The sequence below is a fragment of the Salvelinus namaycush genome, chromosome 13 (genome assembly GCF_016432855.1).
Source record: "Salvelinus namaycush isolate Seneca chromosome 13, SaNama_1.0, whole genome shotgun sequence".
In the NCBI taxonomy this organism is placed as follows: Eukaryota; Metazoa; Chordata; class Actinopteri; order Salmoniformes; family Salmonidae; genus Salvelinus; species Salvelinus namaycush.
The window spans coordinates 21988350-22014500 of NC_052319.1; the positions used below are offsets into that span (position 1 = coordinate 21988350).

Consider the following 26151-nt stretch of genomic DNA (forward strand, 5'->3'; position numbering starts at 1 on the left):
AGCTGGGGCAGGAGCTGGGGCTGGAGCTAGGTGCTTTACTTCTGAGGACAACTGCAGGGTGTGAACATCTAATTAGGGAATCTCAAGACACACATACATGTAATGCATCAGCCATATTTTGACCCTCCTCTACTGTCTTTATAATACCAGACTGCCCACTGTCCACTGTCATAATGTACAGTTGTTTGTGATGGGCATTGTTGATGAGGACACCAGAAAGTGAATAATTTAACTCCAAAATACACCGTATGGCTATGGGCAAGACTTACACCAACGCAATTCATATTTGTGCCTGTGAAAGACTGGATTCCTACCTACATGTACATAGTACTTCAATCAATCACCTAACCAAACCTACATGTACATATTACCTCAATCAATCACCTAACCAAACCTACATGTACATATTACCTCAATCAATCACCTAACCAAACCTACATGTACATATTACCTCAATCAATAATCCCAACAACCTCGCACCCCAGTACACTGACTCTGTACTCCTTGTATATATCCAAGTTATTTTTATTTTGTGTTAATATATTGTTTTAGTCTATTTGCTAATTTTCTTACTTTTTAACTGTATTGTTGGAAAAGGGCTCATAAGTAAGCATTTCACGGTAAAGTCTACAGTTGTTGTATTCGGCGCATGTGACTGTCATGTTTTGTCTTTCATCATGTCTTGTCCCTGTGCTTCCCTCTGCTGGTCTTATTAGGTTCTTTCCCTCTTTCTCTCTCTCTATCGTTCCGTTCCTGCTCCCAGCTGTTTCTCATTCTCCTAACGACCTCATTTACTCTTTCACTCCTGTCCCCTATTTTGCCCTCTGATTAGAGTCCCTATTTCTCCCTCTGTTTTCCGCTTCTGTCCTTGTCGGATTCTTGTTTGACGTTTGCTGTTCCTGTGTCCTTGTTCCGCCCTGTCGTGTTCTTTGCCTTCTTCAGATGCTGCGTGTGAGCAGGTGTCAATGTCAGCTACGGCCAGTGCCTTCCTGAAGCGACCTGCAGTCTGTGGTCGCGTCTCCAGTCGTTCCTCTCTGTTGACGAGAGGATAGTATCCAGGAGAATCATTATTTGTTTTATTCTGGAATAAAGACTCTGTTACTATTACGTCGCTTTTGGGTCCTCATTCTGCAGCTCAACAGAAGAATCCGACCAAGAATGGACCCAGCGACTACGGATTCTCGCAACACTGCCGTCGAGATCCAGGGAGCAATGCTCGGCAGACACGAGCAGGAATTGTCTGCTGCTCGTCATGCCGTTGAGACCCTGTCCGCTCAGGTCTCCGATCTCTCAGGACAGTTTCAGAGTCTTCGTCTCGTGCCACCAGCTACTTCCTGGTCTTCCGAGTCTCCGGAACCTAGGGTTAATAACCCACCATGTTACTCTGGGCAGCCCACTGAGTGTCGCTCCTTTCTCACCCAGTGTGATATTGTGTTCTCTCTCCAGCCCAACACATACTCAAGAGAGAGAGCTCGGATCGCTTACGTCATATCACTCCTTACTGGTCGGGCTCGGGAGTGGGGCACAGCTATCTGGGAGGCAAGGGCTGAGTGTTCTAACGTTTATCAGAACTTTAAAGAGGAGATGATACGGGTTTTTGATCGTTCAGTTTTTGGGAAAGAGGCTTCCAGGGCCCTGGCTTCCCTATGTCAAGGTGATCGATCCATAACGGATTACTCTATAGAGTTTCGCACTCTTGCTGCATCCAGTGACTGGAACGAGCCGGCGTTGCTCGCTCGTTTTCTGGAGGGACTCCACGCTGAGGTTAAGGATGAGATTCTCTCCCGGGAGGTTCCCTCCAGCGTGGACTCTTTGATTGCACTCGCCATCCGCATAGAACGACGGGTAGATCTTCGTCACCGAGCTCGTGGAGGAGAGCTCGCGTTAACGGTGTTTCCCCTCTCCGCATCTCAACCATCTCCTCCCACCGGCTCAGAGACTGAGCCCATGCAGCTGGGAGGTATTCGCATCTCGACTAAGGAGAGGGAACGGAGAATCACCAACCGCCTTTGCCTCTATTGCGGTTCTGCGGGACATTTTGTCATGTCATGTCCAGTAAAAGCCAGAGCTCATCAGTAAGCGGAGGGCTACTGGTGAGCGCTACTACTCCTGTCTCTCCATCAAGATCCTGTACTACCTTGTCGGTCCATCTACGCTGGACCGGTTCAGCTGCTTCCTGCAGTGCCTTGATAGACTCTGGGGCTGAGGGTTGTTTTATGGACGAAGCATGGGCTCGGAAACATGACATTCCTCTCAGACAGTTAGGGAAGCCCACGCCCATGTTCGCCTTAGATGGTAGTCTTCTCCCCAGTATCAGATGTGAGACACTACCTTTAACCCTCACAGTATCTGGTAACCACAGTGAGACCATTTCCTTTTTGATTTTTCGTTCACCTTTTACACCTGTTGTTTTGGGTCATCCCTGGCTAGTATGTCATAATCCTTCTATTGATTGGTCTAGTAATTCTATCCTATCCTGGAACGTTTCTTGTCATGTGAAGTGTTTAATGTCTGCTATCCCTCCTGTGTCTTCTGTCCCCTCTACTCAGGAGGAACCTGGTGATTTGACAGGAGTGCCGGAGGAATATCATGATCTGCGCACGGTCTTCAGTCGGTCCAGAGCCAGCTCCCTTCCTCCTCACCGGTCGTATGATTGTTGTATTGATCTCCTTCCGGGGACCACTCCCCCTCGGGGTAGACTATACTCTCTGTCGGCTCCCGAACGTAAGGCTCTCGAGGATTATCTGTCTGTTTCTCTCAACGCCGGTACCGTGGTGCCTTCTTCCTCTCCCGCCGGAGCGGGATTTTTCTTTGTTAAGAAGAAGGACGGTACTCTGCGCCCCTGCGTGGATTATCGAGGGCTGAATGACATAACGGTTAAGAATCGTTATCCGCTTCCCCTTATGTCGTCAGCCTTCGAGATTTTGCAGGGAGCCAGGTTCTTTACTAAGTTGGACCTTCGTAACGCTTACCATCTCGTACGCATCAGAGAGGGGGACGAGTGGAAAACGGCGTTTAACACTCCGTTAGGGCATTTTGAATACCGGGTTCTGCCGTTCGGTCTCGCTAATGCTCCAGCTGTCTTTCAGGCATTAGTTAATGATGTACTGAGAGACATGCTGAACATTTTTGTTTTCGTTTACCTTGACGATATCCTGATTTTTTCACCGTCACTCGAGATTCATGTTCAGCACGTTCGACGTGTACTCCAGCGCCTTTTAGAGAATTGTCTCTACGTGAAGGCTGAGAAGTGCGCCTTTCATGTCTCCTCTGTCACATTTCTCGGTTCTGTTATTTCCGCTGAAGGCATTCAGATGGATCCCGCTAAGGTCCAGGCTGTCAGCGATTGGCCCGTTCCTAAGTCACGTGTCGAGTTGCAGCGCTTTCTCGGTTTCGCTAATTTCTATCGGCGTTTCATTCGTAATTTCGGTCAAGTGGCTGCCCCTCTCACAGCTCTGACTTCTGTCAAGACTTGCTTTAAGTGGTCCGGTTCCGCCCAGGGAGCTTTTGATCTCCTCAAGAAGCGTTTTACATCCGCCCCTATCCTTGTTACTCCTGACGTCACTAAACAATTCATTGTCGAGGTTGACGCTTCAGAGGTGGGCGTGGGAGCCATTCTGTCTCAGCGCTCCCAGTCTGATGATAAGGTCCATCCTTGCGCTTACTTTTCTCATCGCCTGTCGCCATCGGAACGCAACTATGATGTGGGTAACCGCGAACTGCTCGCCATCCGCTTAGCCATAGGCGAATGGCGACAGTGGTTGGAGGGGGCGACCGTTCCTTTTGTCGTTTGGACTGACCATAAGAACCTTGAGTACATCCGTTCTGCCAAACGACTTAATGCACGTCAGGCTCGTTGGGCGTTGTTTTTCGCTCGTTTCGAGTTCGTGATTTCCTATCGTCCGGGAAATAAGAACACCAAGCCTGATGCCTTATCCCGTCTCTTTAGTTCTTCTGTGGCTTCTACCGACCCCGAGGGGATTCTCCCTGAGGGGCGTGTTGTCGGGTTGACTGTCTGGGGAATTGAGAGACAGGTAAAGCAAGCACTCACTCACACTGCGTCGCCGCGCGCTTGTCCTAGTAACCTTCTGTTCGTTCCTGTCTCTACTCGTCTGGCTGTTCTTCAGTGGGCTCACTCTGCCAAGTTAGCTGGCCACCCCGGCGTTCGGGGTACGCTTGCTTCTATTCGCCAGCGGTTTTGGTGGCCTACTCAGGAGCGGGACACGCGCCGTTTCGTGGCTGCTTGCTCGGACTGCGCGCAGACTAAGTCAGGTAACTCTCCTCCTGCCGGTCGTCTCAGACCGCTTCCCATTCCTTCTCGACCATGGTCTCACATCGCCTTAGACTTTATTACCGGTCTGCCTTCGTCTGCGGGGAAGACTGTGATTCTTACGGTTATCGATAGGTTCTCTAAGGCGGCACATTTCATTCCCCTCGCTAAGCTTCCTTCCGCTAAGGAGACGGCACAAATCATCATTGAGAATGTGTTCAGAATTCATGGCCTCCCGTTAGACGCCGTTTCAGACAGAGGTCCGCAATTCACGTCACAGTTTTGGAGGGAGTTCTGTCGTTTGATTGGTGCTTCCGTCAGTCTCTCTTCCGGGTTTCATCCCCAGTCTAACGGTCAAGCAGAAAGGGCCAATCAGTCGATTGGTCGCATATTACGCAGCCTTTCGTTTCGAAACCCTGCGTCTTGGGCAGAACAGCTCCCCTGGGCTGAGTACGCTCACAACTCGCTTCCTTCGTCTGCTACCGGGCTATCTCCGTTTCAGAGTAGTCTTGGGTACCAGCCTCCTCTGTTCTCGTCCCAGCTCGCCGAGTCCAGCGTTCCCTCCGCTCAGGCTTTTGTCCAACGTTGTGAGCGCACCTGGAGGAGGGTCAGGTCTGCACTTTGCCGTTACAGGGCGCAGACTGTGAGAGCCGCCAATAAACGTAGGATTAAGAGTCCTAGGTATTGTCGCGGTCAGAGAGTGTGGCTTTCCACTCGTAACCTTCCCCTTACGACAGCTTCTCGCAAGTTGACTCCGCGGTTCATTGGTCCGTTCCGTGTCTCTCAGGTCGTCAATCCTGTCGCTGTGCGACTGCTTCTTCCGCGACATCTTCGTCGCGTCCACCCTGTCTTCCATGTCTCTTGTGTCAAGCCTTTTCTTCGCGCCCCCATTCGTCTTCCCTCCCCCCCCCCCGTCCTTGTCGAGGGCGCTCCTATTTACAGGGTACGGAAGATCATGGACATGCGTTCTCGGGGACGTGGTCACCAGTACTTAGTGGATTGGGAGGGTTACGGTCCTGAGGAGAGGAGTTGGGTTCCATCTCGGGACGTGCTGGACCGTTCGTTGATTAATGATTTCCTTCGTTGCCGCCAGGGTTCCTCCTCGAGTGCGCCAGGAGGCGCTCGGTGAGTGGGGGGGTACTGTCATGTTTTGTCTTTCATCATGTCTTGTCCCTGTGCTTCCCTCTGCTGGTCTTATTAGGTTCTTTCCCTCTTTCTCTCTCTCTATCGTTCCGTTCCTGCTCCCAGCTGTTTCTCATTCTCCTAACGACCTCATTTACTCTTTCACTCCTGTCCCCTATTTTGCCCTCTGATTAGAGTCCCTATTTCTCCCTCTGTTTTCCGCTTCTGTCCTTGTCGGATTCTTGTTTGACGTTTGCTGTTCCTGTGTCCTTGTTCCGCCCTGTCGTGTTCTTTGCCTTCTTCAGATGCTGCGTGTGAGCAGGTGTCAATGTCAGCTACGGCCAGTGCCTTCCTGAAGCGACCTGCAGTCTGTGGTCGCGTCTCCAGTCGTTCCTCTCTGTTGACGAGAGGATAGTATCCAGGAGAATCATTATTTGTTTTATTCTGGAATAAAGACTCTGTTACTATTACGTCGCTTTTGGGTCCTCATTCTGCAGCTCAACAGTGACATTTATTTTATTTGGATTTGATACCTTTCAGTCTTTGCATCTTCATGTCAAGATGTTTTCAAACAACAAGATTTCATTTTGTTCTTCTCCGTCCTTCAACAAACTACTTCAAGAAGTTTAAATAAGTAAGTAAATCTAAACAATTTATTTTCCTTCTCGAGCGTAAAGAGTTTCCCACAAACCTCTGTTGACTAGGGAGTTTTATGAGAAAACATCCTGTTGTTTGGGGAAGATATAGTTCAGCGGTCACCTCTACTCCCCTGACCTTGGTCCTCAAAGCCCAAAACAATGCATCCTGGGACAGAACAATACCAGCAAGTCAAACAAGGCTTTCCCCCAATGACCGACAACAGCTTTCAGCTTCCTTATGACTCAGTCAGTCACATCTGATTCTATAAGGCCAGAGTTCTTTCTCAATTAATCTTTCCTCAATTCCACGCATCTTCTTGCATCACCTCTTCCCAAAAGGCATTGTAGGAGAAGGTCTGTGGGAAGGGACCTTGGACCTTCAATACAGTTGGGAAGGTTAGAAAGAGTAAGTGAGGAATTGTGGAAAGATGAATTGAGAAAGAGCCCTGGTGTTTGGGAAGAGCCATGGGACATACCGTTGGCCAACTGGGGCCAAACTGGTCTGGGTCCAGCAAATTGAGAGTCCTCTCTAGCTTCTTTAAACAGGACCTTGTTAATGACTGGTCTGAGGACAGATCTGGGTCTCAGCAGTGCACAAGGTTACCCGTTTCTCAAGATGCTCTAAAACATTATCTGTAGAAACTGAAAAGTATTTTGTGGAAAATAAGGACAACAATAGAGAGAAATTGACCTGAATGGATTTCTTTCTCGCTACTCCCAAACAAAACGTCTGCCTGATATTTGGGATAATGGTTATTGAAATTGGGGCATTTGGGGGAGAGAATGGGCACACTACCCTGTATTTTTAAAAGGAAAGAGATAATCACAAAAAAACTCCCTGCAATACCTTCCTTACATTTACAGAGGAGGAAAACAATCATCAGAAATGGCAGCTGCTATGCTCTGCCGAACGGAAGAATGCAATTCAACATGAGAGCCACCGGGTCAGACTAAATGTGTGTCTTTCGGAGCTTAAAGAGACAGAAATACAAGTTGAACTAAACACTTTATTTACCGCTCTGAAGACTTCAACAGCCTTTCTCTCTCTCTCTCTCTTTCTCTTTCACTGCACTCTAATCATCTGAAAGAATGGTTCAGGTGGGTGAACAACATCTCTGAGGTATGCACCTCAGAATAGATCATCTCAGTTGCCATCCACATGTGTAAATATCATGTAGATACCCGACTCTCCAATTCAATATTTGTCATTACTTTTTATAATGCAAACAAATTCCCCTTGAGGAACATTCAAGAGATCAGACTAAACTGAACTAGAGAACACAAAACCCCAGTTGTCAAAAAAAAAAGGAGATTAGGATAAAATAACTACCTTCCCCTCCATGTTTGGAAAAATATCTCACTAGAATTTTCATTCCAGTCACGTGGGACAGAGTGACTCTTGACCCAAAAAGACACTCAGTGGACGATTGAGAGGACAAGCTGGCTGAAGAGTGAAGCTGAGAAAACATTACGTCTTAGTTGGCCTGCAGTTTGACTTGGAAAACAAATTGACGTCCCCAAGGCTGTGCTATTAGCGGCATGGCAGGGCTAGGTTAAGGTACCCTGATGGGTTGAAGTATGTATTATCAATTTCAAGGAAGTTTGGTTGGAGAGAGAGATATAGAGAGCAAGTAGAGAAAGACTAAGATGGATAGTTTAGTTCTAGAGAGAGGACAGAGAGAGAGAGAGAGAGATGGAGGGGAGAGTTTTGTTCTAGAGAGAGAGTGAGAGAGAGGGGAGGGGAGAGGGGGAGAGAAAGAGGGGAGGGTAGGGGAGAGGGAGAGTTTAGTTCTAGAAAGAGAGAGATGTGGAATGAGTTATAGAGTTATAGAGGGATAGAGATGTAGAGGTATAGATGAATAAAGGGATGGTGATAGAGACAGATTGTGAGGTTGGTTCTGCTGGCTGTAGAGGGCTGTATCTCCCTCTGAACTGTATGCTCCTGCAGGCCCAGGCTGTTTACATTCCAACCCTGCGGAGCTCAACTATTACCTCTCACAAGGAAGCTCAGCTGGCCTAAACACACCTTCTCACCTCTCCTTTTCTCCCTCTCGTGCCATCTCACTCCATCTCCAACATCCAACCTTCATTCAAAAACCCTTCATCCCTCTCTCCCATCTCCCTTCATTTTCAACCCCCACTCACAAATCCTTCATCCCTCTCTCCCATCTCCCTTCATTTTCAACCCCCACTCGCAAATCCTACATCCCTTTCTCCCGTCTCCCTCCATCTCCAACCTACATTCACAAACTCCTAATCTCCTCACCTCTTCTCCCATCTCCCACCTAGAATCACAAACCCCTCTCTCTATCCATGTCAGTGGAACGACATTCCCATCCCTGACTTCTCCTACACCAGTAGGCTATAGGGTCAAGTCAAGCCAGAAGATATCGCATGCTCTGTAACTCCCACTTACCACACTATACTGACATGTGGTTGTATGAAGACGACATTATACAGCCACTGTCATGCCCTATGTAACATGAAGGCAATGGTGTAAAGTACTTAAGTAAAAATACTTTAAAGTACTACTTAAGTAGTTTTTTGGCCTATTTATATTTTGACAACTTCACTACAATATAAGCAATTTAAAATTACTACATTTACTTTTGATACTTAAGCATATTTAAAACCAAATACTTTTAGACATTTACTCAAGTAGTATTTTACTGGGTGACTTTCACTTTTCTATTAAGATATCTATTAAGGTATATTTTCTATTAAGGTATCTTTACTTTTACTCAAGTAGGAGAATTGAGTACTTTTTCCACCACTGCATGAAGGAATGTGTGAGTGAGTGGGCTTTGAGCTACAAGCAGTGAGAAGACAAGGCAGAAAGTGTGGTATTCTTGGTAAAAATAAGCAAACTGACCAGACCATCACCTCAACGTGAAGCGACGGAAGCACAGACCAGACTTTCCAGATCAAAAGAAGACAAAAACTCTAAATACTGTACCTGCCTGTAGTACCTACACAGAGACATCTGGCCTATCTGAATGACATGCTCCAAAGGGAAACAAACACTAAAAGAGGAACGCAGATGAAGGAAACAGTCTCTCTCTGTCGCTCTCTCTCCCTCCCGCTTTCTGCTGTTTTATTGTACCTGTGAGCAGGCCCACTGGTGGAGCAGGCAGTCTACATCACAGAAACATACTTTCAGCAGGGGCCAAGAGGACAGAGTGTGTGGGTGGGACTCAATCAGAAAATCACATTCCCCTCACCACATTCACATCCCACATTCACTCTCCCCTACAGAGAGAGGGGGGCGAGATGGAGAGAGAGAGAAACACAGAAAGAGAGAACCGGGGGGGGGGGGGGGGGGGGTGAGATACTTTCCAGGAAGAAGAGAACTGACGACAGTCTCAGATGTTCAGTGTCCTTGTTTTTTTTACCTGAGAAGGACACAGTGCGTGCATGTGTGTGTATGTGTTTGTTTAGATGACAAATGAGATCATTAATTTATATACACCCTCCACAACACCTACCAGCTCAGACTCCTATACACACAGAGCTGAGAGCTCCAAGTGTGTGTGTGTGTGTGTGTGTGTGTGTGTGTGTGTGTGTGTGTGTGTGTGTGTGTGTGTGTGTGTGTGTGGGTGCATTCTATCGGTATCAGGGAAAATTCTTTCGATTTCTGCAGTTTGGCAGAAGTAGCTACTCCTCCATAAAGACAAGAGAGGCGGGCTATAAAATCCATTCAGACCTTTTGAAGGCATTCCATGGATGTGTCCTGTGCAGGTTAGGTGTCATGCTGGGTTAGGTGTGTGTTGGGCTGGCCAGAAGGCCAGATGGGGAATGCTTAGTTGGACTGTGGTGAAAGAAAGACTTCCCTCTCTTCTTCTTTCTCTCCCTCTCGCTCTTTCCTCTCCTCCCATCTCTCTCCCCTCCCTCCCTCTCTCTGTTCCTCTTTCTCACCTTCCCTCTCCCCCTCTCCCCTCCATGCTTGCCTGCCCACTAATGGCAATGACAGGTGTTCTCACAGGTGTCTGCTAGAATGGTCTGGGCATGCCCTCAAAGCCACGGAAGCATCCGGACTCCCCTGACCCCCCACCCCACCCAAGCACAGCACAGGGAAGAGCTAGGTCTGTCCTACTGATCTCGCCTGCCAGGTGCTTCGTGTTTGGCATGGAGAGGTGAGCTCTGTCACTGTCTCTCTCTCTCAATTATAAAATCAAATAAACTTTTATTGGTCGTATACACATATTTTGCAGATGTTATCGCAGGTTCAGCGAAATGCTTATATCTCTAGCTCCAAAAGTGCAGTAATACCTAACCATAGACAAAAATCGAGAAAAAAAAGGAAAACAAACAAATTAAGACATTTTAGAACGAGCAATGTCAGAGTCCCGAATATTACAAAATATACATACACCACCTTTCAAAAGTTTGGGGTCACTTAGAAATGATCTTGTCTTTGAAAGAAAAGCACATTTTTTTGTCCATTAAAATAACATCAAATTATTCCGGAAATACAGTGTAGACATTGTTAATGTTGTAAATGACTATTGTAGCTGGAAACTGCTGATTTTTCTCCGGCCAGCATCCCGGAGTTGCTTCTTCACTGTTGACGTTGAGACTGGTGTTTTGCGGGTACTATTTAATGAAGCTGCCAGTTTAGGACTTGAGGTGTCTGTTTCTCAAACTAGACACTCTAATGTACTTGTCTTCTTGTTCAGTTGGTAGTGTATATATACAGTACCAGTAAAAAGTTCAGACACAGCTACTCATTCCTGAGTTTTTCTTTATTTTTACTATTTTCTACATTGTAGAATAATAGTGAAGACATCAACACTTTGAAATAACACATATGGATTCATATAGTAACCGAAAAAGTGTTAAACAAATTCAAAGTAGCCACCCTTTGCCTTGATGACAGCTTTGCACACTCTTGGCATTCTCTCAACCAGCTTCATGAGGTAGTTACCTGGAATGCATTTCAATTAACAGGTGTGCCTTGTTAAAAGTTAATTTGTGGAATTTCTTTCCTTCTTAATGCATTTGATCCAATCAGTTGTGTTGTGACAAGGTAGGGGTGGTATACAGAAGATAGCCCTATTTGGTAAAAGACCAAGTTCATATTACGACAAGAACAGCTCAAATAAGCAAAGAGAAATGACAGTCCATCATTAATTGAAGACATGAAGGTCAGTCAATGCGGAAAATTTCAAGAACTTTGAAAGTTTCTTCAAGTGCAGTTGCAAAAAACATAAAATACAATAGTATTTGTCACATGCGCCGAATACAACAGATGTAGACGTTACAGTGAAATGCTTATTTACAAGCCCTTAACCAACAATGTAGATTGAGAAAATACCTAAAAAGAAAAAAAGTAATAAGAATAACAAATAATTAAAGAGCAGCAGTAAATAACAATAGCAGGGCTATATACAAGGGGTACCGGTACAGAGTCAATGTGCGGAGGCACCGATGTCGAGGTAATTGAGGTAATATGTACATGTAGGTAGAGTTATTAAAGTGACTATACATAGATAATAACAGAGAGTAGCAACAGTGTAGAAGGGGGGGGGGGGGGGGGGGCAATGCATAGTCTGGGTAGCCATTTGGTTAGATGTTTTGGGGTAGAAGATGTTTAGAAGCCTCTTGGACCTGGACTTGGCTCTCTAGTACCGCTTGCCGTTTGGTAGCAGAGAGAACAGTCCATGACTAGGGTGGCTGGAGTCTTTGACAATTTTTAGGGCCTTCCTCTGACACTGCCTGGTTTAGAGGTTTAGAGGAAGCTTGGCCCCGTTGATGTACTGGGCCGTGCCCTCTAACCTCTGTAGTGCCTTGCGGTCGGAGGCCGAGCAGTTGCCATACCAGGCAGTGATACGACCTTCAGGATGCTCTCGATGGTGCAGCTGTAAAACTTTTTGAGGATCTGAGGACCCATGCCAAATGTTTTCAGTCTCCTGAGGGGGAATAGGTTTTGTCATGCCCTCTTCACGACTGTCTTGGTGTGCTTGGACCATGTTAGTGTGTAGATGATGTGGACGCCAAGGAACTTGAAGCTCTCAACCTGCTCCACTACAGCCCCGTCGATGAGAATGGGGACGTGCTCGGTCCTCCTTTTCCTGTAGTCCACAATCATCTCCTTTGTCTTGATCATGTTGAGGGAGAGGTTGTTGTCCTTGCATCACACGGTCAGTTCTCTGATCTCCTCCCTATAGGCTGTCTCATCGTTGTCTGTGATCAGGCTTACCACTGTTGTGTCATCAGCAAACTTAATGATGGTGTTGGAGTCGTGCCTGGCAGGGCAGTCATGAGTGAACAGGGAGTACGGGAAGGGACTGAGCACGCACCCCTGAGAGGCCCCTGTGTTGAGGATCAGCGTGGCGGATGTGTTGTTACCTACCCTTACCACCTTGGGGCGGCCCGTCAGGAAGTCCAGGATCCAGTTGCAGAGAGAGGTGTTTAGTCCCAGGGTCCTTAGCTTAGTGATGAGCTTTGAAGGCACTATGGTGTTGAACGCTGATCTATAGTCAATTAATAGCATTCTCACATAGGTGTTCCTTTTGTCCAGATGCAATAGAGATTGCATCATCTGTGGATCTGTATGCAAATTAAAATGGGTTGAGGGTTTCTGGGATAATGGTGTTGATGTGAGCCATGACCAGCCTTTCAAAGCATTTCATGGCTACAGACGTGAGTACTACGGGTCAGTAGTCATTTAAGCAGGTTACCTTCATGTTCTTGGGCACAGGGACTATGGTGGTCTGCTTCAAACATGTTGGTATTACAGACTCGGACAGGGAGAGGTTGAAAATGTCAGTGAAGACACTTGCCAGTTGGTCAGTGCATGCTCGGAGTACAAGTCCTGGTAATCCATCTGGCCCTGCAGCCTTGTGAATGTTTACCTGTTTAAAGGTCTTACTCATATCGGCTGCAGAGAGCATGATCACACAATCCTTCAGAACAGTTGGTGCTTTCATGCATGTTTCAGTGTTATTTGCCTCGAATCGATCATAGAACTAGTTTAGCTCATCTGGTAGGCTCATGTCACTGAGCAGCTCTCGTCTGTGCTTCCCTTTGTAGTCTGTAATGGTTTGCAAGTGCCTGCCACATCCGACGAGCTTCAGAGCCGACGTAGTACGATTTGATCTTAGTCCTGTATTGCCGCTATGCCTGTTTGATGGTTCATCGGAGGGCATAGCGGGATTTCTTATAAACTTCCAGGTTAGAGTCGCGCCCCTTGAAAGCGGCAACTCTAGCCTTTAGCTCAGTGCGGATGTTGCCTGTAATCAATGGCTTCTGGTTGGGATATGTACGTACAGTCACTGTGGGGACGACGTCATCGATGTACTTATTGATGAAGCCAATGACTGATGTGGTGTCCTCCTCAATGCCATCGGAGGATTCCCGGAACATATTCCAGTCTGTGCTAGCAAAACAGTCCTGTAAATTCGCATCTGCTTAATCTGACCACTTTTTTATTGATCTAGTCACTGGTGCTTCCTGCTTAAATGTATGCTTGTAAGCAGGAATCAGGAGAATAGAACTATGGTCAGATTTGCCAAATGGAGGGCGAGGAAGAGCTTTGTATGTGTCTCTGTGTGTGGAGTAAAGGTGGTCCAGAGTTTTTTTTCCTCTGGTTGCACATTTAACATGCTGATAGAAATTTAGTAAGATAGATTTAAGTTTCCTTGCATTAAAGTCCCCTGCTACTAGGAGCGCCGCCTCTGGGTGAGCGTTTTCTTGTTTGCTTATGGTGGAATACAGCTCATTCATTGCTGTCTTAGTGCCAGCCTCTGACTGTGGTGGTATGTAAATAGCTACGAAAAATACAGATTAAACTCTATGTAGGTAGTGTGGTCTACAGTTTATCATGAGATACTCTACCTCAGGCGAGCAACAGCTCGAGACTTCCTTAGATATCGTGCACCAGCTGTTATTTACAAAAATACATAGTCCGCCGCCCCTTGTCTTACCAGATGTCGCTGTTCTATCCTGCCAGTGCAGCTAATATCCTGCCAGCTGTATGTAGATAGTGTCGTTGTTCAGCCACGTCTCCGTGAAGCATAAGGTATTACAGTTTTGAATATCCCTTTGGTCTTCCACATAGGTCATCTATTTTATTCTCCAGAGATTGCACGTTTGCTCGCAGAATGGAGGGAAGTGGGGGTTTATTCGATCACCTACGAATTCTCAGAAGGCAGCCCGCCCTCTGGCCCCTTTTTCTCCGCCTCCTCTTCACGCAAATTACGGGGATCTGGGCCTGTTCCCGAGAAAGCAGTATATCATTAGCGTCGGCCTCGTCGGACTCGTTAAAGGGAAAAAAGGATTCTGCCAATCCGTGGTGAGTAATCGCAGTCCTGATGTCCAGAAGTTATTTTCGGTCATAAGAGATTGTAGCGGTAACATTATGTACAAAATAAGTAAAAAGATAAGTTACAAACAAATAAACAAACAAAAAAACACAATCGGTTGGGGGGCACGTAAAACGTCTGCCTTCTTCTCCAGCACCATCTTATTGAATTGTACATATATAATGTGTGTATAGACAGTATGGACAGTATACGAATAGAAACGGTGTTTACAGCAGTATTTATATAGGACGAGCCTTGAATACAATATAGAATATAAATATGAAGTGGGTAAAACAGTATGTAAACATTAAAGTGACCAGTGTTCAATGACTCTGTATAGGGTAGCAGTCTCTAAGGTGCAGGGTAGACTACTGGGAGGTAGCCTGCTAGTAACAGTGACTAAGTTCAGGGCAGGGTACTGGGCCCTATAGTCCTCCAGGCAACACACAGGGTGACTCTAATAGCATCACAGAGAAAGGGAGGGGGGGAAAAGCGAGAAAGAGAGCGAGAGAGAGAGAGAGAAGGAAAGAAGGAAGGAAATAGGGTGTGTGGATGGGAGGTAAGGTGGGGGAGAATGAGAGAGTAAGGGAGCTATAGATAAAATAGAGAGAGAGAGAGAGAGAGAGAGAGAGAGAGAGAGGTAGGGACGGTGAGAGGAGGGATGTGGTTACAGTGATAATGGGTCTGCTTGGATAAAGACGGGACTTCCATCAAAATGTTTAATGAACAAAAATATAAACGCAACATTCAAAAATGGCAAAGTAACACTGAGTAACAGTTCATATAAGGAATTCAAGTCAATATAAATAAATAAATTAAGCCCTAATCTACAGATTTCACATGACTGGGCAGAAGGCCCACCCACTTGGCAGCCTGGCCCACCCACTGGGGAGCCAGGCCTAGCCAATCAGAATAAGTTTTTCCTCACAAAAGGGCTTTATTACAGACAGAAATACTCCTCAGCACCCTCCTACAGACGATCCCAGAGGTGAAGAAGCTGGATGTGGAGGTCCTGGGTTGGCGTGGTGACACGTGGTCTGCGGTTGTGAGGCCGGTCAGACGCACTGCCAAATTCTCTAAAACGACATTGGAAGCAGCTTATGGTAGAGAAATGAACATTCAATTAATCTAGCAACAGCTCTGGTGGACATTCCTGCAGTCAGCATGCCAATTGCACACTCCCTCAAAACTTGAGACATAAGTGGCCTTTTATTGTCCCCAGCACAAGGTGCACCTGTGTAATGATCATGCTGTTTAATCAGCATTTTGATATGCCACACCTGTCAGGTGGATGGATTATCTTGGAAAAAAAGAAATTCTCACTAACAGGGATATAAACAAATTTGTGCCCAAAATTATGAGAGAAATAAGCTTTTTGGGATTTTTTTTTTCAGCTCATGAAACATGGGACCAACACTTTACATGTTGCGTTTATATTTTTGTTCAGTATATGAATAGGTCTGCAACACAGAATACTGCTTTGTGGTTGATACTTGCTCCAGTTACTTCTCAACCAATCAGTGACTCATTTCAAACTAGAGGACAGAAGGTAACGTAGACTGACTTTCACCCCATTTCAATACATGACCTCCATTTCAGGTCTGTGTGATTGTGCAGATTTAGCAGGGCTGAAGCCAGCCAACACTGTGGTCCCCCAGGATTGGGTTGTATCGCTCTCTCCTGCTTTGCAGGGGTGGTTACTGGTTAACAGGCTAACAGGCAGGAGAGGAGGGGGAGGGGTAGTTTGAAGCAGCGTCCTTCCATCTCTTTCATCTGTTTAGGCATACTTGCAGGCTCAGATCCTCTCCTCCTATTAAGTGGGCAGCAGCAATGTTCTGTACTCGTCGATTTGGGCCCTGGCACGCCTAGCGACACCTCCAGTTAGAACAGAACGAAGAGGGAGCCACTTTGTTTATCCCCCAGCTCAACAAAAGCCAAGAAAGTATGTGTGTCTGTGTGCGTGTGTCTGTGTGTATGCCATGAAAGTGGGATATAGATGTTGAAAGATGGGCGTTTGATTCAGGACTGCCAGAACCGTTTTACAGAGTAGAGGAACTCAGTTGGTGAAACTCAGATTAAACAAACGTAAACCCTACGAACCCCAGTCCTCTTCCACATTCAAAAACAAGACAACAAGAGCACCAAAACAAAGCCCACATTGACTTTGGCACACTGGTGGCAGCTGCTCACATATTATGTCACTATGCTGTGACTGTTCTGAAAGAGCACTTTGTCAGAGAATCCCAAGACTGGGTGGTGACACGCTTTCATACACACATCTCAGTGTAGTAGAATAGGCTGTAGTGCTATAGTGCTGTAGAATCAGGCCAAACATACAGCCTTCACTCATCTCACTCAACCTCTTTCCTCTTCTAGTATTAGGCAGAGCTGGGTTCAAAAAGTATTCATCTTCTTTCAAATACTTTGAGCGTTCCATCTCGCCAGGCCAGTACAGCTGTAGTATTTGATTTTTTTTTAAACTACAGTACTGTACAGTACCAGTCAAAAGTTTGGACACACCTACTCATTCAAGGTTTTTTCTTCAGTGGTACTATTTTCTACATTGTAGAATAATAGTGAACACATCAAAACTATGAAATAATACATATGGAGTCATGGAGTGAAAAAAAGTGTGAAATCTAAATATATTTATATTTGAGATTCTTCAAAGTAGCCACCCTTTGTCTTAATGACAGCTTTGCACACACTTGGCATTCTTTCAATCAGCTTCTTGAGGTAGTCATTTCAATTAACATGTGTGCCTTGTTAAAAGTTCATTTGTGGAATTTCTTTCCTTTTTAATACGTTTGAGCCAATCAGTTGTGTTGTTACAAGGTAGGGGTGGTATACAGAAGATAGCCTTATTTGGTAAAAGACCAAGTCCATATTATGGCAAGAACTGCTCAAATAAGCAAAGAGAAACGACAGTCCATCATTACTTTAAGACATGAAGGTCAGTCAATGTGGAACATTTCAAGAACTTTGAAAGTTTCTTCAAGTGCAGTCACAAAAACCATCAAGCTCTATGATGAAACTGGCTCTCATGAGGACCTCCACAGGAAAGGAAGACCCAGAGTTACCTCTGCTGCAGAGGAGAAATTCATTTAACTGCACCTCAGATTGCAGCCCAAATAAAAGCTTCACAGAGTTCAAGTAACAGACACATCTCAATGTCAACTGTTCAGAGGAGACTGCGTGAATCAGGCCTTCATGGCCGAATTGCTGCAAAGAAACCATTACTAATGGACACCAATAAGAGACTTGATTGGGCCAAGAACCACGAGCAATGGATATTAGACCTTTGGTCTGATGAGTCCATATTCCAACCGCCGTGTCTTTGTGAGACGCAAAGTAGGTGAACGGGTGATCTCCGCATGTGTGGTTCCCACCGTGAAGCATGGAAGGGGTGGTGTAATGGTGTGGGATTGCTTTGCTGGTTACACTGTCTGGGATTTATTTAGAATTCAAGGCACACTTAACCAGCATGGCTACCACAGCATTCTGCAGCGATACGCCATCCCATCTGGTTTGCGCTTAGTGGGAATATCATTTTTTTTCAACAGGACAATGACCCAACACACCTCCAGGCTGTGTAAGGGCTATTTGGCCAAGAAGTAGTGATGATGCTGCTTCAGATGACCTGGCCTCCACAATCACCCGACCTCAACCCAATTGAGATGGTTTGAGACGAGTTGGACCACAGGAAAAGCAGCCAACAAGTGCTCAGCATATGTGGGAACTCCTTCAAGACTGTTGGAAAAGCATTCCTCATGAAGCTGGTTGAGAGAATGCCAAGAGTATGCAAAGCTGTCATCAAGGCAAAGGGTGGCTACAATGTATAAAATAATAAAAAATTAAAATAAAAAAAATAAAAAACGTGAATGAGTAGGTGTGCCCAAACTTTTGACTGGTACTGTATTTGAACCCAAGGTGTTTAGTGTGTCTGGTGTACACTATCAAGCTCTACAACTTTTAGACCGGTCCCATATCACCACCTGAGCCTTCAGTACAGTAGGCCCACTGTAACTCAATTGGTAGAGCATGGCTCTTGCAGCGCCAGAGTTGTGGGTTCGATTCCCACGGGGGACCAGTACGAAAAAAGTATGAAAATGTATGCACTCACTACTGTAAGTCGCTCTGTCTGCTAAATGACTAAAATGTCAATGTAAAATGTAACAGTAGCTACCTCCATAAAGACATCACATTACCATGGAGACATGCCTCTCCTCTCCACCCACCTGAGACCGGACTGAAGTAGAGGGAAACACGCACACAGGCAGGCAAGGATACACGTCAACACAGACACACACACGTATATTATATGCACGCACACTCATGCACACAATTAATCACACTCTTTCTCCATCCCACCTCATTCAAGGAGCTGAAAACACTCCAGTCCCAACCCACAGAATCAATAACAGCAAGCCAACGCTGTCTGACTGCTGCCAGGAACGTTACAGAGAGGAGCAGCAGACCAGAGGAGTACAGGAGGAGAAGAGAGGTAGGTCTGGGAGCCCAGTAAAAGAGGAACACTGGCTGCGGACGGATGAGCGTGGGTTGTTATCCACCAGTGGACCACACACACACATGGATAGGGGAGAGGAGAGGACGAGGTGGGTTGGAAGCTCAGCTTACCTGGATGAGAGACACATTGTTGAGGCTCAATCTGAAGAGGAAGTTTCTGTGTAGAATCAACAGAGAGAGGAAATAACAGTTAGTTTAAACAGTTATAAACGTAATAAACACTTAGTTTACGTGGCAGTTACGTGTGTTTTTTTTCTTACAGTGAGTTCAACTCAGGGCACTGATATTTTGTAGTCACATAAGAACTCTCTGAAACTTGAAGTCGTTTCAAATACTCCAACTGCCAAACTCCACACCAGGCCCTATCCAACAAGCCTCAAAATACTATATATTACAGTGGAGGCTCCTCAGAGGAAGAAGGGGAGGACTATACTCCTCAGTGAATTTCATAAAAATATTGAAACTATACTAAATATATTCACGTCACCAAATAGTTGATAAAAACACACTTTTGCTATGAATATCTACTGTAGCCTCAACAGCACTCTGTAGGGTATCACCATGGTGTAGCCGGACGACAGCTAGCTTCTGTCCTCCTCTGGGTACATTGAATTCAATACAAAACCTAGGGAGCTCATGGTTCTCAACCCCTTCCATAGACTTACGCAGCAATTATTACAACTTCCAGAGGACGCCCATCAATCTTTCAGAGCTCTTGCAGCATGAGCTGACATGTTGTCCACCCAATCAAAGGATCAGAGAATTAATCTAGTACTGAAAGCATAAGCTATAGCTAGCTAGCACTGCAGTGCATAAAAAGTGTTGAGTAGTTGACTCAGAGAGAGAAAGACAATAGTTGAACAGTTTCGAATAAATGAATTTCTTTAAAAATGAAGGAGAAGCAAGAGAGAGAGCTAGCTGTATTTCATAGTATTTTTTCACTTTCACTTAGCTAGCAAATACAGCTAACTAGTTTAGCCGACTCAAACAGAGATATAAGCTATGTTAGCTAGCTGGCTATGGCTAGCCAACATTGGAAGTCTTCCAAGTCAAGGTAAGCTTTTGGTTTTATTAATTTATTATCACTGGGACTGCCGATGTAACTACTAAACTGCATACTGACTGTACTGCATGATTGTAGCTGGTTTAGTAACGCATTAGTTCTAGTAGCTATGTTGACCATGACATTAGCTAACATGGTGACAACGATGTAGGCTGTATATAGTGGTTAGCGGTTATGATATGATCAGGGTTTTATCCATTCAAACAGATTCTGTTGAAAAACATTGCTTAAACGGAACCAAACGGAACCAAAAGGGGATAAACATACCTGAATTTGTAGAATAGAAACTCTATTTTGCAACTGTTGGACTAATGATTACATCCTAGATCAGCTAGATGCCGGCAAGAGTGTGCAAGGTGGTATTGAATGTGTCAATGTCACCTTGATTACTCTAATATTTCATTCGACCTGTGCACCTACGTTGTAAACTTTCATTCATAGGCTAGGTTGTAGCAATCTCATGATGGGTATAGGGAAAATTAGAGTATCATGTAGTAGCCTAAACCTATCAATGTTACATTGAGCTGGGTGAATGGAATATGAATGACAGCCATGCTCATTAAAAAAACACGACACTGATACATGATTATCACTTTTAAATGATTCATCTCCAATTTTCAGCAGCAGTGCAGTATAGGACCAGGCAGAGTGTTTTGCATAAGGGTACATTAACACATGTATAAGGGCTCAATGAACAAATGAATAAGGGATAAATTAAGGAATGAATAAGGGGTAAATTAACAAATGAATTTATGGGTACATTAACAAATGAATAAGGAGTAAATTACCTCATGAATAAGGAATGAATGAACACATGAATAAGGGATAAATAAACAACTGAATAAGGGATAAATGAACCCCTGAATAAGGGATAAATGAACACCTGAATAAGGGATAAATGAACACATGAATAAGGAGTAAATTACCTCATGAATAAGGAATAAATGAACACATGAATAAGGGATAAATTAACAACTGAATAAGGGATAAATGAACAAATGAATATGGGATAAATGAACAAATGAATATGGGATAAATTAACACATGAATAAGGGATACATTAAGGAATGCATTCTTACCTTGCCCCCACTATCAACTCATTCCTGGTCAGGTCAAGGGTCAGTTGAGAGTAGTCTCTCACATCCGGGTGGGAGAATATAGTGATCCAAGGACTCAGGGCTGAAAGAGAGGAATAAAGTAGGGAATGAGAGAGATTTAAAAGGAATCACAAAATTATAAATTACAATTAAGGAATCACCAAATTAAAAGGAATCACACAGGGCAGAGACTCAGGGGGAATGCTAATATGGTATGAATCTGAACTAACTCATTCAATCGAATTGATTAAAACAGTAGAATTCTTTATCTGGTTAAAAATCAACAGAGGCTGTCTTCCTCTGTGCCGCATACATTCACCCCTCAGTCACCCTACTTCAATGAAAATAGTTTCTCCATTCTAGAGGGGGAGATTAGTCACTTTCAGGCCCAAGGCAACGTACTGGTCTGTGGAGACCTCAATGCTAGAAAAGCAGAAGAACTAGACACTATTAACAGTCATGGGGATAAACACCTACAGAGAAGCAACAACCTTTCCCTTCCCACACACACCACCACCCCTCAGCCCACTAACACCTCTCTCAGACCACAGTGTATCTGAGAAGAGTGGAATCCAACCATGAAGCATCACAGCCCAATAAATGTCATGGTACTAAACAGGCCTATAGATGGAGTGCAAACAGTACAGAAATCTACTAAAAAGCAATTAGTAGCCAAAAAATACAAATCTCTCTTGGGCAACTTTTTAGCCTTAACATTCTCCTACAGCAATGAAGGTGTACATTTGGCCATTTGGAACATAAACTTTATAATTGACAAATTAGCCTCCTTGGCTAATCTAAATAAATATAAGAGCAAACCAAAAAGAATAGATCATGAAAAATGGTTTGATAATGATTGCAAAAAATCTAAGGAAGTAATTGAAAAATATATCTAATCAAAAACACAGAACCAGGCAACAAAAATATACACCTTCAATATGGGGAAACACTGAAGCAATACAATCACACCCTAAGAACAAAGGAACAGCACTTACCCTCCACACTCTAATTGACAAACAAGTAAACCAAAACAATGGCAAAATCTACTCATGTTTTGTAGACTTCAAGAAAGCATTTGATTCAATTTGGCACAGAGGTATTTGTTATAAACTAAAAGAAAATGGTATTGAGGGAAAACATATGTTATTAAATCAATGTAACCTAAAAACAAATGTGCGGTTAAAATTGGCAACAAGCAAACAGACATCTTCTCTCAGCGACACGGAGTGAAACAGGGTTGCACAATAAGTCCAACACTATTTAACATCTACATTAATGAATTGGCAAAAACATCAGAAGAATCTGCAGCACCTGGTCTCACCCTACACAACACTGAAATCAAGTGTCTGCTGTACGCAGATGACCTGGTGCTACTGTCTCCCAGTAAGGAGGGGTTACAGCAGGATCTAGATCATCTGCACAGGTTCTGTCAGACCTGGGCTCTGACAGTTAACCTAAAAACTCTGAATATAATGATATTCCAAAAAAGGTCAGGAAATCATGATCACAAATATAAATTCTAATTGGACACAGTTCTATTAGAACAAACCAAAAACTACACATATCTAGGACTAGATATCAGCAACACAGATAGCTCGATTACAGCCATGTGAAAGCTGAGAGACAAAGTTCTAGAACCAATTGCTATATTTGGCAGCGAAGTATGGGGTCCCCTCTCTAATAATGAATTTACCAAATGGGACAAACATCCAATCGAAATACTGCATGCAGAGTTTTGCAAGACTGTATTACAAGTGCAAAGAAAAACTCTAAATAGCACTTGTAGAGCAGAATTCGGACAATCGAATAGAAAGAAATTGCCATCAAATTGTACAACCATCTAAAAACAAGCAACCCCTAAAACATTTAATCACACAGCCGTACAATGTCAAGAGATGAAACAAGAGAAGAGTTCCCTCAGTCAGCTGGTTCTGAGGCTCAGTTCACTAACCCAATGTCACGATCGTCTTCGTGAGAGAGAGTGGACCAAGGCGCAGCGTGTGCAAAATACATCTCTTTATTTAGAAGAGGGAAAAACACGCAACGAACACTATTACAAAACGAAACAAACCAACAAACGATCGTGAAGCATACAACACATACAACACCCCTAGACACTACAAAACACATACATTCCCCATGTCACACCCTGACCTAACTAAAAAACATAAAGAAAACAAAGAATACTAAGGCCAGGGCGTGACAGTACCCCCCCCCCCCCCCCCCCAAAGGTGCGGACTCCGACCGCGCAACCTGAAATAGAAAGGGGAGGGTCCGGGGTGGGCCCCATCATGGCGGCGGCTCGGGTGCGGGACGCACTCCACCATTGTCTCCACCATTGTCAATACCCGCTTTGGTAGCCTCCTCCAAATGGCCACCCTCCAAATTAACCCCACCGGACTAGGGGGCAGCACCGGACTGAGGGGCAGCTCCGGACTGAGGGGCAGCACCGGACTGGCTGGCGGATCCTGGCTGGCTGGCTCTGGCGGATCCTGGCTGGCTGGCGGATCCTGGCTGGCTGGCGGATCCTGGCTGGCTGGCTCTGGCGGATCCTGGCTGGATGACGGCTCTGGCGGATCCTGGCTGGATGACGGCTCTGGCTGGTCATGGCTGGATGACGGCTCTGGCTGGTCATGGCTGGATGACGGCTCTGGCTGGTCATGGCTGGATGACGGCTCTGGCTGGTCATGGCTGGATGACGGCTCTGGCTGGTCATGGCTGGATGACGGCTCTGGCTGGTCATGGCTGGATGACGGTTCTGGCTGGTCATGGCTCGCTGACGGCTCTGGCTGGTCATGGCTTTGCAGGCTCATGGCAGACGGGCAGTTCATGCGGCGCTTGGCAGACGGGCAGTTCAGGCGCCGTTGGGCAGACGGGCAGTTCAGGCGCCGCTGGGCAGACGGGCAGTTCAGGCGCCGCTGGGCAGACGGGCAGTTCAGGCGCCGCTGGGCAGACGGCAGACTCTGGCCGGCTGAGACGCACTGTAGGCCTGGTGCGTGGTGCCGGAACTGGAGGTACCGGGCTAAGGACACGCACCTTCAGGCTAGTGCGGGGAACAACAGGGCACACTGGACTCTCAAGGCGTACTATAGGCCTGGTGCGTGGTACCGGCACTGGTGTTACCGGGCTGAGGGCACGCACATCAGGGCGAGTACGGGGAGAAGGAACAGTGCGTACAGCGCTCTGGATACGCACAGGAGGCTTGGTGCGTGGTGTAGGCACTGGTGGTACTGGGCTGGAGACACGCACCATAGGGCTAGTGCGTGGAGGAGGAACAGGGCTCTGGAGACGCACTGGAAGCCTGGTGCGTGGTGTAGGCACTGGTGGTACTGGCCTGGAGCGGGGAAATGGCGCCGGAAATACCGGACCATGCAGGCGTACTGGCTCCCTTGAGCACTGAGCCTGCCCAACCTTACCTGGTTGTATGCTCCCTGTCGCCTGACCAGTGCGGGGAGGTGGAATAACCCGCACCGGGCTATGTAGGCGAACCGGGGACACCATGCGTAAGGCTGGTGCCATGTAAGCCGGCCCGAGGAGACGCACTGGTGGCCAGATGCGTTGGGCCGGCTTCATGACATCCGGCTCAACGCTCAATCTAGCCCGGCCGATACGTGGAGCTGGAATGTACCGAACCGGGCTATGCACGCGTACAGGAGACACCATGCGCTCTACTGCGTAACACGGTGTCTGCCCGTACTCTCGCTCTCCACGGTAAGTACAGGGAGTAGGCGCAGGTCTCCTACCTGACTTCGCCACTCTCCCTTTAAGCCCCCCCCCAAGAAATTTTTGGGGTTTACTCACAGGCTTCCTTGCTAGTCGCGTACCCTCATAACTCCGGTTCCTCTCTCCGGTTGCCTCTGCTCTCCTAATCGCCTCCAGCTGTTCCCATGGGAGGCGATCTCTTCCAGCTCGGATCTCCTCCCATGTGTAGCAACCCTTGCCGTCCAAAACATCCTCCCATGTCCACGAGTCCTGGTTTCTTTGCCGCTGTTGTTGGTTCCTCTCACGCTGCTTGATCCATGGTTGGTGGGTAGTTCTGTCACGATCGTCTTCGTGAGAGAGAGTGGACCAAGGCGCAGCGTGTGCAAAATACATCTCTTTATTTAGAAGAGGGAAAAACACGCAACGAACACTATTACAAAACGAAACAAACCAACGTGAAGCTAAAGACGTAAGTGCAATCACAAGCTACAAACGTACAACATAGACAACTACCCACAAAAGCCTACTGCCTATGGCTGCCTTAAATATGGCTCCCAATCAGAGACAATGAATGACAGCTGTCTCTGATTGAGAACCAATCTAGGCAGCCATAGACATAACTAGACAACTACACTCTTCTCTGCCCCATACACATACAACACCCCTAGACACTACAAAACACATACATTCCCCATGTCACACCCTGACCTAACTAAAAAACATAAAGAAAACAAAGAATACTAAGGCCAGGGCGTGACACCCAAACCAACGCCATAGAGCCTCAGGACAACACTCAGAAAAATTGGCTTCCTCTAGCACTAATTCCAATAAGTTTTGGGACACTGTAAAGTCCATGGAGAATAAGAGCACCTCCTCCCAGCTGCCCACTGCACTGAGGACAGGAAACACGGTCACCACCGATAAATCTACCATAATCGATCATTTCAATAAGCATTTTTCCACAGCTGGCCATGCTTTCCACCTGGCTACCCCTACCCCGGCCAACATCTCAGAACCCCCTGCAGCAACTTGCCCAACCCCCTCACCCGCATCTCCTTCACCCAAATCCAAACAGCTGATGTTCTGAAAAAGCTGCAAATTATGGATCCCTACAAATCAGCTGGGCTAGACAATTTGGACCCTCTCTTTCTAAAATGATCCGCCGAAATTGTTGCAACCCCTTTTACTAGCCTATTCAACCTCTCTTTCGTATCGTCTGAGATCCCTAAAGATTGGAAAGCTGCCGCGGTCATCCCCCTCTTCAAAGTGGGAGACACTCTAGACCCAAACTGCTACAGACCTACATCCATCCTGCCCTGCCTTTCTAAAGTTAACAAACAGATCACCGACCATTTCGAATCCCACCGTACCTTCTCCACTATGCAATCTGGTTTCCGAGCTGGTCATGGGTGCACCTCAGCCACGCTCA

The 26151-nt window shown here is 46.0% G+C and overlaps 1 protein-coding gene across 1 annotated transcript in view; it reads right to left on the minus strand.

Annotated features, from left to right (window-relative positions):
• LOC120058330 (semaphorin-5B-like) overlaps positions 1–26151 on the minus strand; it is a 126592-nt gene that overhangs the window by 84685 nt on the left and 15756 nt on the right. Inside the window, exons 2-3 of the mRNA XM_039006914.1 lie at positions 21003–21102; positions 18972–19017 (exon numbers count right to left, since the gene is read on the minus strand). Of these exons, the coding sequence (XP_038862842.1) occupies positions 18972–19017; positions 21003–21102 (146 nt within the window). The remainder of the gene's footprint in view (positions 1–18971; positions 19018–21002; positions 21103–26151) is intronic.